The sequence below is a fragment of the Loxodonta africana genome, chromosome 6 (genome assembly GCF_030014295.1).
Source record: "Loxodonta africana isolate mLoxAfr1 chromosome 6, mLoxAfr1.hap2, whole genome shotgun sequence".
Classification (NCBI taxonomy): Eukaryota; Metazoa; Chordata; class Mammalia; order Proboscidea; family Elephantidae; genus Loxodonta; species Loxodonta africana.
This window is the reverse complement of record NC_087347.1, coordinates 32,843,838-32,857,250: the sequence shown is the minus strand read 5'-3', so window position 1 is coordinate 32,857,250 and position 13,413 is coordinate 32,843,838. Positions and strand designations below refer to the sequence as shown.

The 13,413-nt window shown below is 35.3% G+C and overlaps 1 protein-coding gene across 6 annotated transcripts in view; it reads left to right on the top strand.

Moving 5' to 3' along the window:
- Positions 1–13,413, top strand: part of LOC111747568 (sperm-associated antigen 16 protein-like) — an 803,762-nt gene that overhangs the window by 181,114 nt on the left and 609,235 nt on the right. For all 6 annotated transcript variants that reach the window (XM_064286709.1, XM_064286706.1, XM_064286707.1 and 3 more), the window contains one exon: positions 5,415–5,542. In XM_064286709.1, coding sequence (XP_064142779.1) covers positions 5,415–5,542 — 128 coding nt within the window. The remainder of the gene's footprint in view (positions 1–5,414; positions 5,543–13,413) is intronic.

Sequence of the window (13,413 nt, the reverse complement as noted above, 5' to 3'; positions counted from 1 at the left end):
TATACATAAGGCAAATTCCTAGCTGTGGAGATGCAGAGTCAATTTTTGTGTTTATAGATATTTCCAACCTGCCCTTTGAAAGGTTAAGTCAGTTTATGCTCATCATGAATGAAGGTGTATTTTTTCCACATTTTAGGCAGAAGTTGGCATTTATCACATTATCAAATTTTAAGATTTTTTTTCTTCAATTTGATGATTGAATGATTGAAGGAATATTCCATTCTTCTTTAGCCGTCATTTTGTAATGGTAGAAAAATCATTAGATTTTGAGTCATTGGGACTAGATTTGTTACTTGGAGCTGGATTACAATTATTCTAAGCCTGTTTCCTCAACTGTAAAATGGAGATACTATAAATTTCAAAGTCATTTTGTCTGGTATGTTTTCCCAGATAAATTTTAGGATAATTTTCTTAGGCTTCTCAAAAATTCACATTGAAATTTTGATTTGAATTGATTTAAATATTTAAGTCAATGTTCTTAAGAGTTAATATTTTTACAATATCTAGTATTTCTCTTTGAATCTATAGTATATCTATAACTATACCTCTTCAGTATATCGCTGAATAAAGTGTAATTTTCCATTTTTAGACTCAGCACATTTCTTATTATTGTTATATTAGGTATTTTATATCTTATTTTTGCTAAAGTAATGAAATATTATTCTTTTATATCTTCTATTCATTGCATATATGAAATTTACTAATTTTTATAATTTATACTCTAGTCATAGTAATGTGACCTCTTTACAGTTCCTTTATTTTTTCCCTTTTGGCTTCATATGCAATTTTATCTATCTATCGGAAACCCTGGTGGTATAGTGGTTAAGAGCTACAGCTGCAACGTAAAAGGTTGGCAGTTCAAATCTACCAGGCACTCCTTGGAAACTCTATGGGGCAGTTCTACTCTGTCCTATAGGGTTGCTTTGAGTCAGAATTGCCTTGATGACAGTGGGTTTGGTTTGGGATCTATCTACCATCTATCAACAATCTGTGCAATTAATGATAATTTTATCTCCTCTTTTTAATAGTTTTATTGCTTATTTCTGAAGTATAGAATCTTCTACATGTTTCTACTCTAGATTTTTTCATTGCTGGGATTTGTCATTTGTGTTTGTTTCCTTCATAGGACTGTGAGTCCTTGGAATGGAAGGAGTGTATTCTACTCATACTTGTTACCTGGAAACTAACATTGAAGGAGCCCTGATGGTGCAGTGTTTAAGAGCTCTGCTGCTAACCAAAAGGTCGCAGTTGACTCCACCAGCAGCCCCTTGACAACTCTATGTGACAGTTCTATTCTGCCCTTTAGTGTCACTATGAGCTGGAATCGAGTTGATGGCAGCGAGTTTTTTTTTTTTTTTTTTTGATTAACTAATCTAGGAAGGAGCCCTGGTTGTGCAATGGTTATTCACTTGACTGCTAACCAAAAGTTTAGCAGTTCAAACTCACCAGCCGCTCGGTGGGGGATATAAGTGGCAGTCTGCTTCTGTAAAGATTTACAGCCTTGGAAACCCTGTGATGGCAGTTCTACTCTGTGCTGTAGGGTCACTATGAGTTGAAATAGACTCGACAGTGGTTTTCTTTTTTTTTTGTTTTGTTTTTAATTAACCAGGTGCCTAACACAGAGGGGACATTCAAATGTTGAGTGAATGCTGGGATGAATAAAACTTCAGGTTCAGAACTGGTCTGGGTATTTCTCATGGAGGTTAGTTCAATGGAAAGCAAAGAACGTGATAAAAAGACTCCAGTCAAAGGGCATCGATACAGATCTAGGATCCTTTTGGGCCCTGGAGAAACCAAGGTGTACAAGGGATTCATGTAGAAGGAAGCCAAGTAGATAGCCTGCCTTCCCTATAAGGATAGATGCAGATGATGCCTGACTGATAATATCACTGAAATAGAGAGAGATACCCTTCAGCTATTTCATCCTTTGGATAAACCAGAAAACCAAACTTGTTGCCGTGGAGTGGATTTTGACTCATAGCGACCCAATGGGTAAAGGGCTATATTTAATCCAGACTGGTCAGTGAGGCTTGAGCTCATTTTATCATTGGTCCTGGGACAGATCAGGATCTCTAACTATTAACTTACTGTGATCTTGGCATTTTGACATCTACAATACACTACAATATTTGCACACTACAATACAGTCTTCTGCTTCAAACAATATCCCAATAAGATTCTAAACCTGAAACTTTGATTAAAACAGGTTATTTTGTAATAACTCAATTAATAGAGTATACAGCAATTCATAGTGATTTACCAAACAGTTAAAATGAGCATATCATTAATTAAAATAATAACAAAAAGAGCAACAGGAATAGGTAATGTTTATTAAAGATTTAGTCGGTGCCAAGCATGCGATGAATGCTTGACAGAGAAGGTATCGCTTAATCCTCATATAAACCTATGAAACAGGTAAAATTTTGGTTGTATTTTACAGATAGGGAAATAGGCTTAGAAAGTTTGTTAACTAGCTAGCTCAGATTCACACGTTAGTGTGTAGTGGAGCTGAATTGCTAAGGAAAGCTGCGATTTTCAACCCTGACTGACTTTTTAATCAAATTGAGAGATTTGCTATTTAACCTATATACACTCTCATACATATCCGTGCCATATCCTCACCCTCAGAAATTATGATTTAATTGGTCTGGGGTGGGGTCCAGTGATCTATCTGTGTGTGTGTGTGTGTATACACAGACACATACACATATATTTCTATCTGTCTCTATTTCTCCATTTTAAAGCTGCTTTATGATTTCAGTGTGCAGTCATGGTTAGGAACCACTGAAATATAAAAGGACACTATTGAGAGCTTAGTTTTGACCTCCAGTTGTACCTTACCAATACAAAAAAAGGGGGAGGGTTATGTAGCTTGAAAGAATAGGTAGTTTTAAGATTTACTTTACTTTCTGTGTTCTGTGTGCATTGTTCTCATTTGTGTATCCCACATTTACCTCACCAGTCCTGCCCATTTAATTGCCTGTTGTCTCCTGGAGTGTTTTAGCATATAGGCTGGGTGATATAAATGGTCTTATGATTTGTCTCTACAAGTACATCTATGTGTAGATAGGATTGCTATTATTGGGCTTTGCTAGTCTTGTAAATTTTCTTTTAAATAGTTGTTCAGGATTTTCTTATTTTCTTCTCAGTTATAGCAAATGGGCTGTAGGGCCCAGCTGATTAGGTTTTATTGAATGCCTCATTTTATATAATGATTGGTTTAAGAGTGCTTATAAAAATTGCTGTGAATATTAAATTTATGCTTCAAGATATTTTCACATAGTCAAAACTTACATAAGGCCAGATTCTGATCTACCTTGCTATTTTTACAGCATAATAATTTACCTTCTTTCCATTCCCAACCCAAGTTGCACTATTAGAATAAAATGCCATCACACCAATAGAAAAAATGAGAAAAAAATACAAATAGACAATTCAGAAAAAAATGAAGTACAAAAAAGAAATAACACATAAAGTCTAACAATCTATTAATTTAAGAAATAAACATTAAAACTTTAATGAAATACAATTTTATCTATCAGTTAGCAATAGTTTTTTCATGGCCTTTTTACCTTCTAAATATTGTATTACCAAATGTTTTTTATTTTTGTTGTCCGTGGTGTCCTCCTGCTAGAATGGAGGCTCCTGTAAGAAGGAGTTTTGTCTATTTTGCTTAGTTATATATTTAAGAGCCTAAACCAGTGCCTATATTGAAGTAGATAATAAATATCAGTAAAAAAATCATTAAATGAATTATTTTAAATATGTGTGTGAGTGTGAATTCTAAAGATGTGACAAATTGCACCCAGATCTATATGACTCACAGGAGTATAAATTGGTATAATATTTCTGAAGAGTAATCTGTCAAGTGGTATCATATTTTTGTTAAATATTAAATCTATTTCAATTATTATTTATTTATACTTCTAAAACTGTGAATTAAAGAAATAATCGCTACAGAATCACAGAAAACTGTTCATAGCATTGATAACCATAAGGGAAACAAAAATAGCTGGATGGTTAAATAAAATACAGCATTTATCATGTTTTCAAACAGATTTAATGATGTAAAAATGCGGTTGTATAATGTTAATTGAAAAATAGAGGGTTTATAATACAGTACGATTCCAATTTTATAAAAGTTGAGAAAGAGAGAGAGAAAACAAATGATTAAACCAAAGTATCAATAGTAATTACAGTAAAACTTTCAAAAGTAGAACCTGTGTAAGGTGGAAACCTGCCAGAGAAGGAAAACTCAAATTATTTCTATTAATAGAGAGCGAAAGAAAAGTAAGACTGCACCCTGTCAAAACCGGAAAACTTGGGATACCCAGAAAAACAAGTCAGTCTTGTTGAGTTCCAGCTCCCACAGGTTTCACTATATATCTGAGTAGTGATAATAAGATTGACTTTAAAATTTTTTTCTTTGTAATAGCTTGAAATGCCTGCAATTGCTGTATGAATATGCATTACTTTTTAAATCAGAAATACAATATAATTTATAAAAATTAGCTTTGTTATTTATGGCTCTGAGGTTATATCAAAGAATATACCCTCCATGAGGGCAAGAATTTCTGTCTGCTTTGTTCACTCTTGGACTCTCTATGCCTAAAATAATGTTTGGGATAAAGTAATGCTGCTAAACATTTTTTGAATAAATGAACAAATGAATGATATGCCTCTGTCTCTAAAGGCAGTAAGTGTTAGGGGCTTGACAATTCCTTCTTCTTATAGACATAAGCAATTACTCCTCATTAAGTATTAATAGAGTACCTGTTATTAGCATGTCTTCTTTCCACTGAGGAGTGACTGCACTCTCGTGGACTGAAAATGACCTTTGATCTTTAGTTAGAGTTTGCTAGGGATACGGGGAAAATGTGGGAAGCAAATGGTAGATGTGGAATCTAATGTATGTGAGATTTAAAAATGATTAGAACAAAAACCTTTTAACTTCAATAAATGACTTTTTTGACTTAAAGAAAAAAGTAGTAATTTATCAATGAACAAATGTTATTATTTGTTACCAGATGAGGATATTTATTGTCTACCATTTCTAGAAGACAAAGGGCTATAAGCATAAAACAGACTTTAGCTGCTGACATTATTGTTGGGGATGGACACTTTATTGAAAAAGACATTATATGGTGCTTCATTGAATTCATATAAATTTTCAAATAATTTTAATAAGTAGCATGTAGTTTAGAGTAAAAATTATTTATGCAAATAGATTTGTTCCTGATCTAAAATTTTATATTTTTTTCCATATTTACTCAAAACTGAAATATGAAATGAAGCCCTAGGGGAATATAATCATAACATTTATGTTATAATTTAATATCACATAACACAGGGTATCAATGTTTTATATCTGGATATATAACAGAGTTCTTGGTTTTTTTCTTTTTTTCCTCCAGGATTCAGAATTTCCAGTAGTTATACAACCAGATCCAAGCCAGTATTTGTGTAAAGAAAACCTTGGTCCATCAAAATTTGACTATAAGCTGAATAACATCTTTAGGCTGCATGAACTTCCAGTGAGCTGGTAGGATTCTGATATTTTATGAATGCCATTGAGATTTTATTGTCATGTGTGCTGGTGATCTTATAGCCAGCCATTCGTGGTAGAAGTGGCATGTTCTTTGCCTGTTCTAAATTGTTACAGCGCTGAAAGAATCTGCTTACAGCTCCTTCAAGATTCTTAAAACTAATTTGTTTAGGCACTTGGTGGCAGTACAGACTAAGTGCACTATTGTATGTATATAACGTGGAGCTTGAAGCCCCAACTTAAAATAATGCAGAAATCATTTTTAGAGAGATTTGTAGGATTTATTTTAAAGAGAGAATCTCAGCAACTATGCATTTCATTTGTTTATTTTACTTAACAATTTTACCAATGTTCAGTTTTTTTTTTCCCCCACTAACAAATCCTCCTTGATGTTTGCTTTGAGGACCAGAGTTTGGTTTACTATAATCGCATCAGAGCTGTGGTAGTGCAGTGGTTAAGAGCTTGGCTGCTAACTAAAAAGTCGGCGGTTCAAATCCACCAGGCGCTCCTTGGAAACCCTGTGGGGAAGTTCTACTCTGATCTATAGGGTTGCTATGAGTCAGAATTAACTCAGTGGTAATGGGTTAATGGTTATCACATCAGTAAATCAAATTTAAAGACCAATATTATTACTTCTTGGCATTTATTAAAAATGTATTTTTCATGAATTTGCACATTTATATTCACAGGAAACTTATTTTAAATCTTGTAAAATTTATAGTACTATTTATTCACAGTTTTTGAGGAAGGTATTTCTCTGAGGAATCTATGTTCTTTAACACATAGATTCCTCAGAGAAACATTTTCTTCTGCGATGCATTAAGATTTTAGTCTAAGTGGTCAGCTTTTGTTGATACTCACAGATACATAATTTTGATTACATTTCACTTAAGTAGTATTATTTTCTAACAATTGTTTATATAATCCCAAAGTTATGTCATTGGTTTTCAAGAAATCTAAGATTTGTACAAAAAATATGGCAAACTATGATTGTTCCTATTATACTTAAGTTAACGAGGACTAATGTCTCAGAATATGATGTTAACCAACTCTAATAATTTCCATGTATTTTACCTGTGGTTGAGGTTGTTTACTTTTTTTCCATTTGCAAACTTGATAACTGTATAGATAGTCCACTTTCTAAACCCTATTAGTTCAATTATTACTTAGTTTCAAGAATATTGTCTATAGTATATTAATTAAGAGCACAGTAGATACGGTCCTTTGTGTCATGACCAAAACTAGTAGGTTAATGAATTGAAAATGTCTGTTAATAAAGGGAACCATACAAATGATATATTCATACCTTATTTATTGTATTTCAACTTAAACACGTGCATGTGCATTCATACGCCAGTCTTTTGGTATAAGGCCATGGCATGTTCTTTGATTAAGTGTCTGCTGATTGGAATTCTGTGCTGTAGGTCTTGCATTGGTCATACTGTAAGCCATCATCTACAATTTCAGTTTGTAATTTCTTTAAACTGAAGCAAGAACTTCAGACATTTGGAAGATCTCCTTTTTCCATAGCATTTATTTAATTTTTGAGGAAATCAATTCCCTTTACCCCACTCATATGTCATCACCTTAATTGATCTTTAATTAGATTATAATAGCAAACACAACTGACTTGTAAGGAGGTTTAGGAACAAACTCCTGTGATCCTTTGCAATCATAGCAGTTGGCCTGTGGGAGCAGTCTGTACTGGTCCACTTGGGTGTGGCCTGAGAGCACTGAGCACCCGGGTGCAGTGGCACAGCTAGTGTGTTTTACAGAGAGAATGGGGAGTGTTGGTCAGTCCAGCAATTGTTAAGTGGAGGATAACGGAAAAGCTCCTGTTAAATGAAAATGTGGAGAAGGGAAGGAGGGAAACATTTAGCTCCTAGTCAAAGACAAGGGGATCTTTTAGCTTAGTTTCCAGCCTTTGGAAAAACAGCTTGCTGCCCTGGTAAGTACTACTACCACCCAGAGAATAATTTCTCTATCACAGTCTGCCCTGGAAATCCCATTAGGAGAGGAGGTTCTAGCATTATGAGTTAGGTAGTAGAAAAATGAATCACTAGTAGAAAGAATAATCACTAATCTTTTAGGGGAACATACTTAAAGGAAGATTCGGCTGTGACTTTAAGACAACTGATTTACCTGGGCTTCTCTTTGCCTGTCGTCTTCATTTTCAGTTGGTCTGTTTCTGCAGCTTTATATATACCTCTGTTTCTTCTTCTCCATGTGCTTGTTGCTCTTCTACCTACTTTATTCCACTACTTCTTCTAACCTCTTGCTCCATGCTACCAACATTTTGCTAGCCATAATATAAAGTTTAATTATAAACTTTTAATGCTCGAATATTTTCATATTTTCTCACCTTAGTTTTGAAACCAGATCAATTGAATAGTCACCCTTTCTTCCACTACTTGATTCTTAACAGGTTTTTAGTAAATGTTTATTGTCTCAATTATACATTTCTTTAAGGAAAAAAAAAAATGTTTTTTGTTTTATAAGTGATCCTGAATTTATTTCTTTACTGTGGTTTGATAGTCAGTTAGCATCAATGTAAACAAAGTTCTTTAGCTTGATCAAGATAATATTGTAATAATAATGACAAGATAAGAATATTAATAATAATAAACTATATTTTACTAAGCATGTATGAACACCAGGGTTCAGCTGCTTTATAAACACTACGTTTGACCTCCGTATCTGTGTAGGGTAGTTATTATTCACCTCTCTATCTCTCTCACTCTTTCTCTCTCTCTCTCTCTCTCACACACACACACACACACACACACACGAGGCTCAGAGAGCTTGAGAATCACAGAGAAAGAATTTATACCAGATCTGGTTAACTGAAAAGCACACTACAAACAGTGAATAAACCAAACATTTTTTTAAAGAAAAGTATTAATGAAATAATTTCTATTTTATAATTGGGCATATAATTTTGCCAGTAACATACGGGCTATATTACCTATGACTTAGGCCAAGATCCTCTTTTTTTTTTTTTTTCTCCCTGATAATTATAGTCTAGGATACTTTCTTTAAACTTAAATACCAAAATAATTAATTAGATAGTGTTTAAGTGCAAAATTTGTTAATTCTATATTCTTTCTCTGGAAAACACAGATTTATCAAAATATTCTTTTTAACCATGTTTTTTCTAACAAGGTCATAATAAGATACTAAACCAAACTTATTGCTGTTCAGTTGATTCTGACTCTTAGTGACCCTATAGGACAGGGTAGAATTGTCCTATAGGGTTTTTAAGCCAAAATCTTTACGGAAGCAGAATGCCACATTTTTCTCCCTCAGAGCAGCTAGTGGGTTTGAACCACCGATCTTTTGGTTAGCAGCCGAGCACTTAACCACTGAGCCACCAGGGCTCCTCATAGTAAGATAAATACACTTTAAATTCTAGATAATTTTAAAATTCTTAACGTTGTACTAATTTGGATTTTTATACTGCAATTTCTTAGGTCAAAGAACCAGAAAGATTTTAAATCAGATTAGTTAGGAGACTTTTTAAGCACCGATTTAGGTGGGTATCTTTCTCCTACTCTTACAGAATGGCTCCTGGCCTAGAAAATGTCCTCAGTAACTCCAATTAGTTTAAAAAAAGAAAAAAGTCCCTTCCTTGGCTTGAAAGTCTCCTACTAAACAGGCTATTTCCTCATACACTGTTTATCTTCACTGAAAAGTTTGGCAAAAGTGCTAACTGAATTAACAGCCTGCAATTACTCTTCCCATTCTCCACTCTATTTTCTCCAGTGGAGTTTCCTTCTTCTCTTTTCCTCAGAAACTGCCCTTGCCAGTCATTAACCACTCCACTTCCCCACCATCAGTGGTGACTTTTTATCTGTTCTCATTTTCGTCACCTCTCAGCTGTAGTCAATATTATTGACCACTCCTTCCTTTCCTCTCATGGTTCCCATCATTGACACAGTCCTGGTTTTCCTGCTGACTCTCAGGCCTTGCTCTCAGTCGTCAGCGCTTTTTCTCATCTGCTAGACTTATGATGAAAACCCTGGTGGCATAGTGGTTAAGTGCTACAGCTGCTAACCTAAAAGATTTAGCACTTCAGATCCACCAGGCAGTCCTTGGAAAGTCTATGGAGCAGCTCTACTCTGTCCTATAGGGTCACTATGAGTTGGAATTGACTCATGGGCAACAGGTTTGGTTTAAACTTCTGATTTTTAGATTGCCCCCAGACTCAACTTCATTGCTTCATCTTTTCACTGCTTAGGCTTTCTCAAATGGCCTCTTCCATACCCAAGCTTTAAATACTTTCCATATGCATAGCCATAGTGATTCTCTACCCTTGACCTCTCCCTTGTGCTTTAATATCTAACAGGCTTCCTCAAATAGCATACCCCCCAAAACTTTTGTTTCCCTCTATTAAACCCAGTCTTCTAATAATTTTCCCTATCAAAGACACCACCACATGTGAATTCATGCAAGCTAAGAAAGCCTAGGAGCATTTTGACTCCTCACCTTCTTATCTTCCAACTCCCACCATTAAATCTACTGGTAAGTCTCATACATTCTTCCTCCAGCATATATTTAAAATTTTCCTTCATGTCTCCATATTACCATGGTCATTTCTCACACTATTGCAAAAGCTTATGAATTTACTCCACTTTTTTTACCCTGCAATAATTCACTCCCTTCACAATAGCCAAACACATCTTTTAAAAGTGTAAATCAGGTGATAAGATTCCCTTCTTTAAATATGGTAATGTCTTCCCTTTGTTTTAAAATAAAGTTTAGACTTCCTACTATAGCCTACCAGGCTCTGCAAGTTAAGACTCCTGCCTGCCTCTTTGGCCACATTCTCATCTCATACTCTCTGTTGCCAGTACTGTCAGCTGTACCAACCCATCGCTATTCTTAAAACAAGTCACATTTATTCCTGCTCCGAGGTCTTTATATTAGCTCTTCCCTCTACTTGTAGTGCTACTTCTCCCAATTTTTGTATGTCTTTTTTTTTTTTTTAACTCATTCATACTTGGAAACCTTGATGGCATAGTGGTTAAGTGCTATGGCTGCTAACCAAAAGGTCGGCAGTTCGAATCCACCAGGCACTTCTTGGAAACTCTATGGGCCAGTTCTGTTCTGTCCTGTAGGGTCACTGAGTCGGAATTGACTCAAAAGCAATGGGTTTTTTGGTTTTAACTCATTCTTATCTTGCATACCTCAGCTCATCTGTCACCTGCTCAGTGGTCCCTAAAATATGCAACTAATATTTTACTTCTCATTTCTTCAGTCACTTTCAATTCCATTGTTGTTGTTGTTAGTTGCCTTCTAGTCATTTCCAACTCATGGCAACCCTATATGTGCAGAGTAGAACTTCCATAAAGGGTTTTCAAGGCTCCGACCTTTTGGAAGCAGATTCCCAGGCCTGTCTTCAGAGGTGCCTCCGGGTGTATTCAAACTGCCAACCTTTTGGCTAGTAGCTGAGTGCTTAACCTTTGTACTACCCAGAGATTCCTTCAGTTCCATAAAAACCAAAACCAAACCAAACCCAGTGCTGTCGAGTCGATTCCGACTCATAGCGACCCTATAGGACAGAGTAGAACTGCCCCATAGAGTTTCCAAGGAGAGCCTGGTGGATTCGAACTGCAACCCTTTGGTTAGCAGCTGTAGCACTTAACCACTACGCCACCAGGGTTTCCTCAGTTCCATAACTCTGCTTTATTTCAGTCATGGCTCTTAGTAGGCACATGGAATAAATTTTAAAGTTATTTTATGGAAAAAAAAAGAACAGTAAATAGTGTTTTCCTAAGTTATGTGCAGAGGAGACTGGCTAAAAGCTCAGCAATTCAATTTCCCTTCCTGGGCCCACTGGAAGATTATATTTCCCAGCCCCCTCTGCAGTGAATTTGGCTGTGTGACTCATCCTGACCAAAGGCAGGGCGTACCACTTCCAGGCTTAATATGAGATTTGCAATGAGACTCTCTGCTCTGTCCTCATCTTATGGTTCAAATCAAAGGACTTTGAAAGTGTTGAGCCACGTGATAGACGGAACACAGGTTCCTGATCATCTATTGCTTTGAAGAGCGCTGCTCAGCCCTCATCAGGCTTTGCCTGAGGTACTGCTTTAATAGCCCCAACTAATGCACTGCACTTCTGTGAAAATAGATTACTTAGGCTATATGAGGTAAAGGCAATTTAAACAAAAAGAAAGAAAGGTTTGAGGGTACATTCACAAGCATTTATTCATTCCACAAAAATTTGTTGGGTACATGTCAGGCAGTATTCTGGGCAGTGACATAAATCTCTAATCCCAGGGAGTTACCTTTAGTTGGGGAGACAGATGATGAACCAATAATGAAAATGTATGTAGTGTACAGTATTCAATGGCCATAAGTGCTATACAAAAAAATAAAGCAGGACAGGGGAAATGGAGTGCAGGGTGGCTTTAGGCCTGAAGAGGGTGGCCAGGGCTTTTCTACAAAGATGAAATTTGATGAAAACCTAAAGGAGATACAGGAGTGAGACATGCAGAGAGCTGAGGAAAAGAATTATAGCAAGAGCAAATGCAAACCCCCTGCAGTGGGAGCATGTCCAATGTTGTAGGAATAACAAGGAGGACGTGAACTTGGAGGAGAGGAGGACAGAATAAAGTTAGGCACTTAGAAGTGAAAGGCCGGGGGTGGGGGTGGTAGTGAGCAGAAGAGTTAACTAATTGACTTATAGAATAACAAAGTAACTTTAACTATTATGTGGAAAGTAGACTGTTGCAGGGATCAAGGGTAGAAGATGGCAGATCACTTAGGAAATATTTCAGTAATTCAGGAGTATTGTAAAGATGTCCTGGACCAGGGTGATGGAAATACAGATGCTGATAAATGGCCAGATTCTTTGTTATTTTTTGATAGAAATGTTAACAGGTTTTCTGCTGGATTGAATATGAAGTGAGAGACAGAGAGAGGAAGTAAGGATGTCTCCTAAGATTTTTTGTAGGAGCAAATGAAAAATGGAGAGGCCATTAAATTGGATAGGGAAGACTAAAATTGAAGCAGGTTTGGAATATGGGGTTGGGCATGTTAAGTTTGTGAGGCCTATGAAATTTACAAGTAGACTTTGATATGGAGGGGACTCCTTAAACTGTGCAGTAAACAAACTTCATGGCTGTATTCCCTGCCTGTCAAGTAGTTAGTCTCATGTCAGCACTATTCCATGAATTTCCATTGAAACAGACACCAGAAGTAAAAATATCTTTTAGTGTAAAAAATGAGCATTATAGAAATGTAATTTTTTCAACATGGATCAGTATAAAGGCTAATTTCCCTTATTGTTTTAGCTGCAAATTGTGTTTTCAAGTGCCTACTAGTTATATTTTAAAATGTGATTTTTTATATTAAACATTAAATCCTTTTCAAGCTATAGATTTTACTGATATTTTTATAACGCACATTTATAATAAGGTTAAATTGTGTTGTAACTTTTATGATATTACATCCAAAAAGAAAAAAAAAAAACCAAAACATTAGAGAAGAGGGTGTATTTAAATTTTGAATTATCAAAGGGAAAGAACTTATGGTTCCTTGAAGCATCAAGAAAATTCCACTTAGGAGGGTAATTATATGCAGATAAAAATTCTTGTACTCATTAGTTATAGGTAATGTACAGAATAATTTAGAACTTTTTCTATAAGATAAATATATATTTTGTTTTTTACTGTCAAAGTACTAGGGTATTCAGTTAGCTTCCATTAAATAATGATAATGTTTTTGCCTCTATGTTTTAAGAAGGAAGATACACTTTAATTTACAGTAAAAGTAAAAATACGTTTTAATGAGATATTTATCTTTTTGAGTGTGTTCCATGCATAAATACATCATCTAATTAAGAGATTAGATTTTCAGTTTCT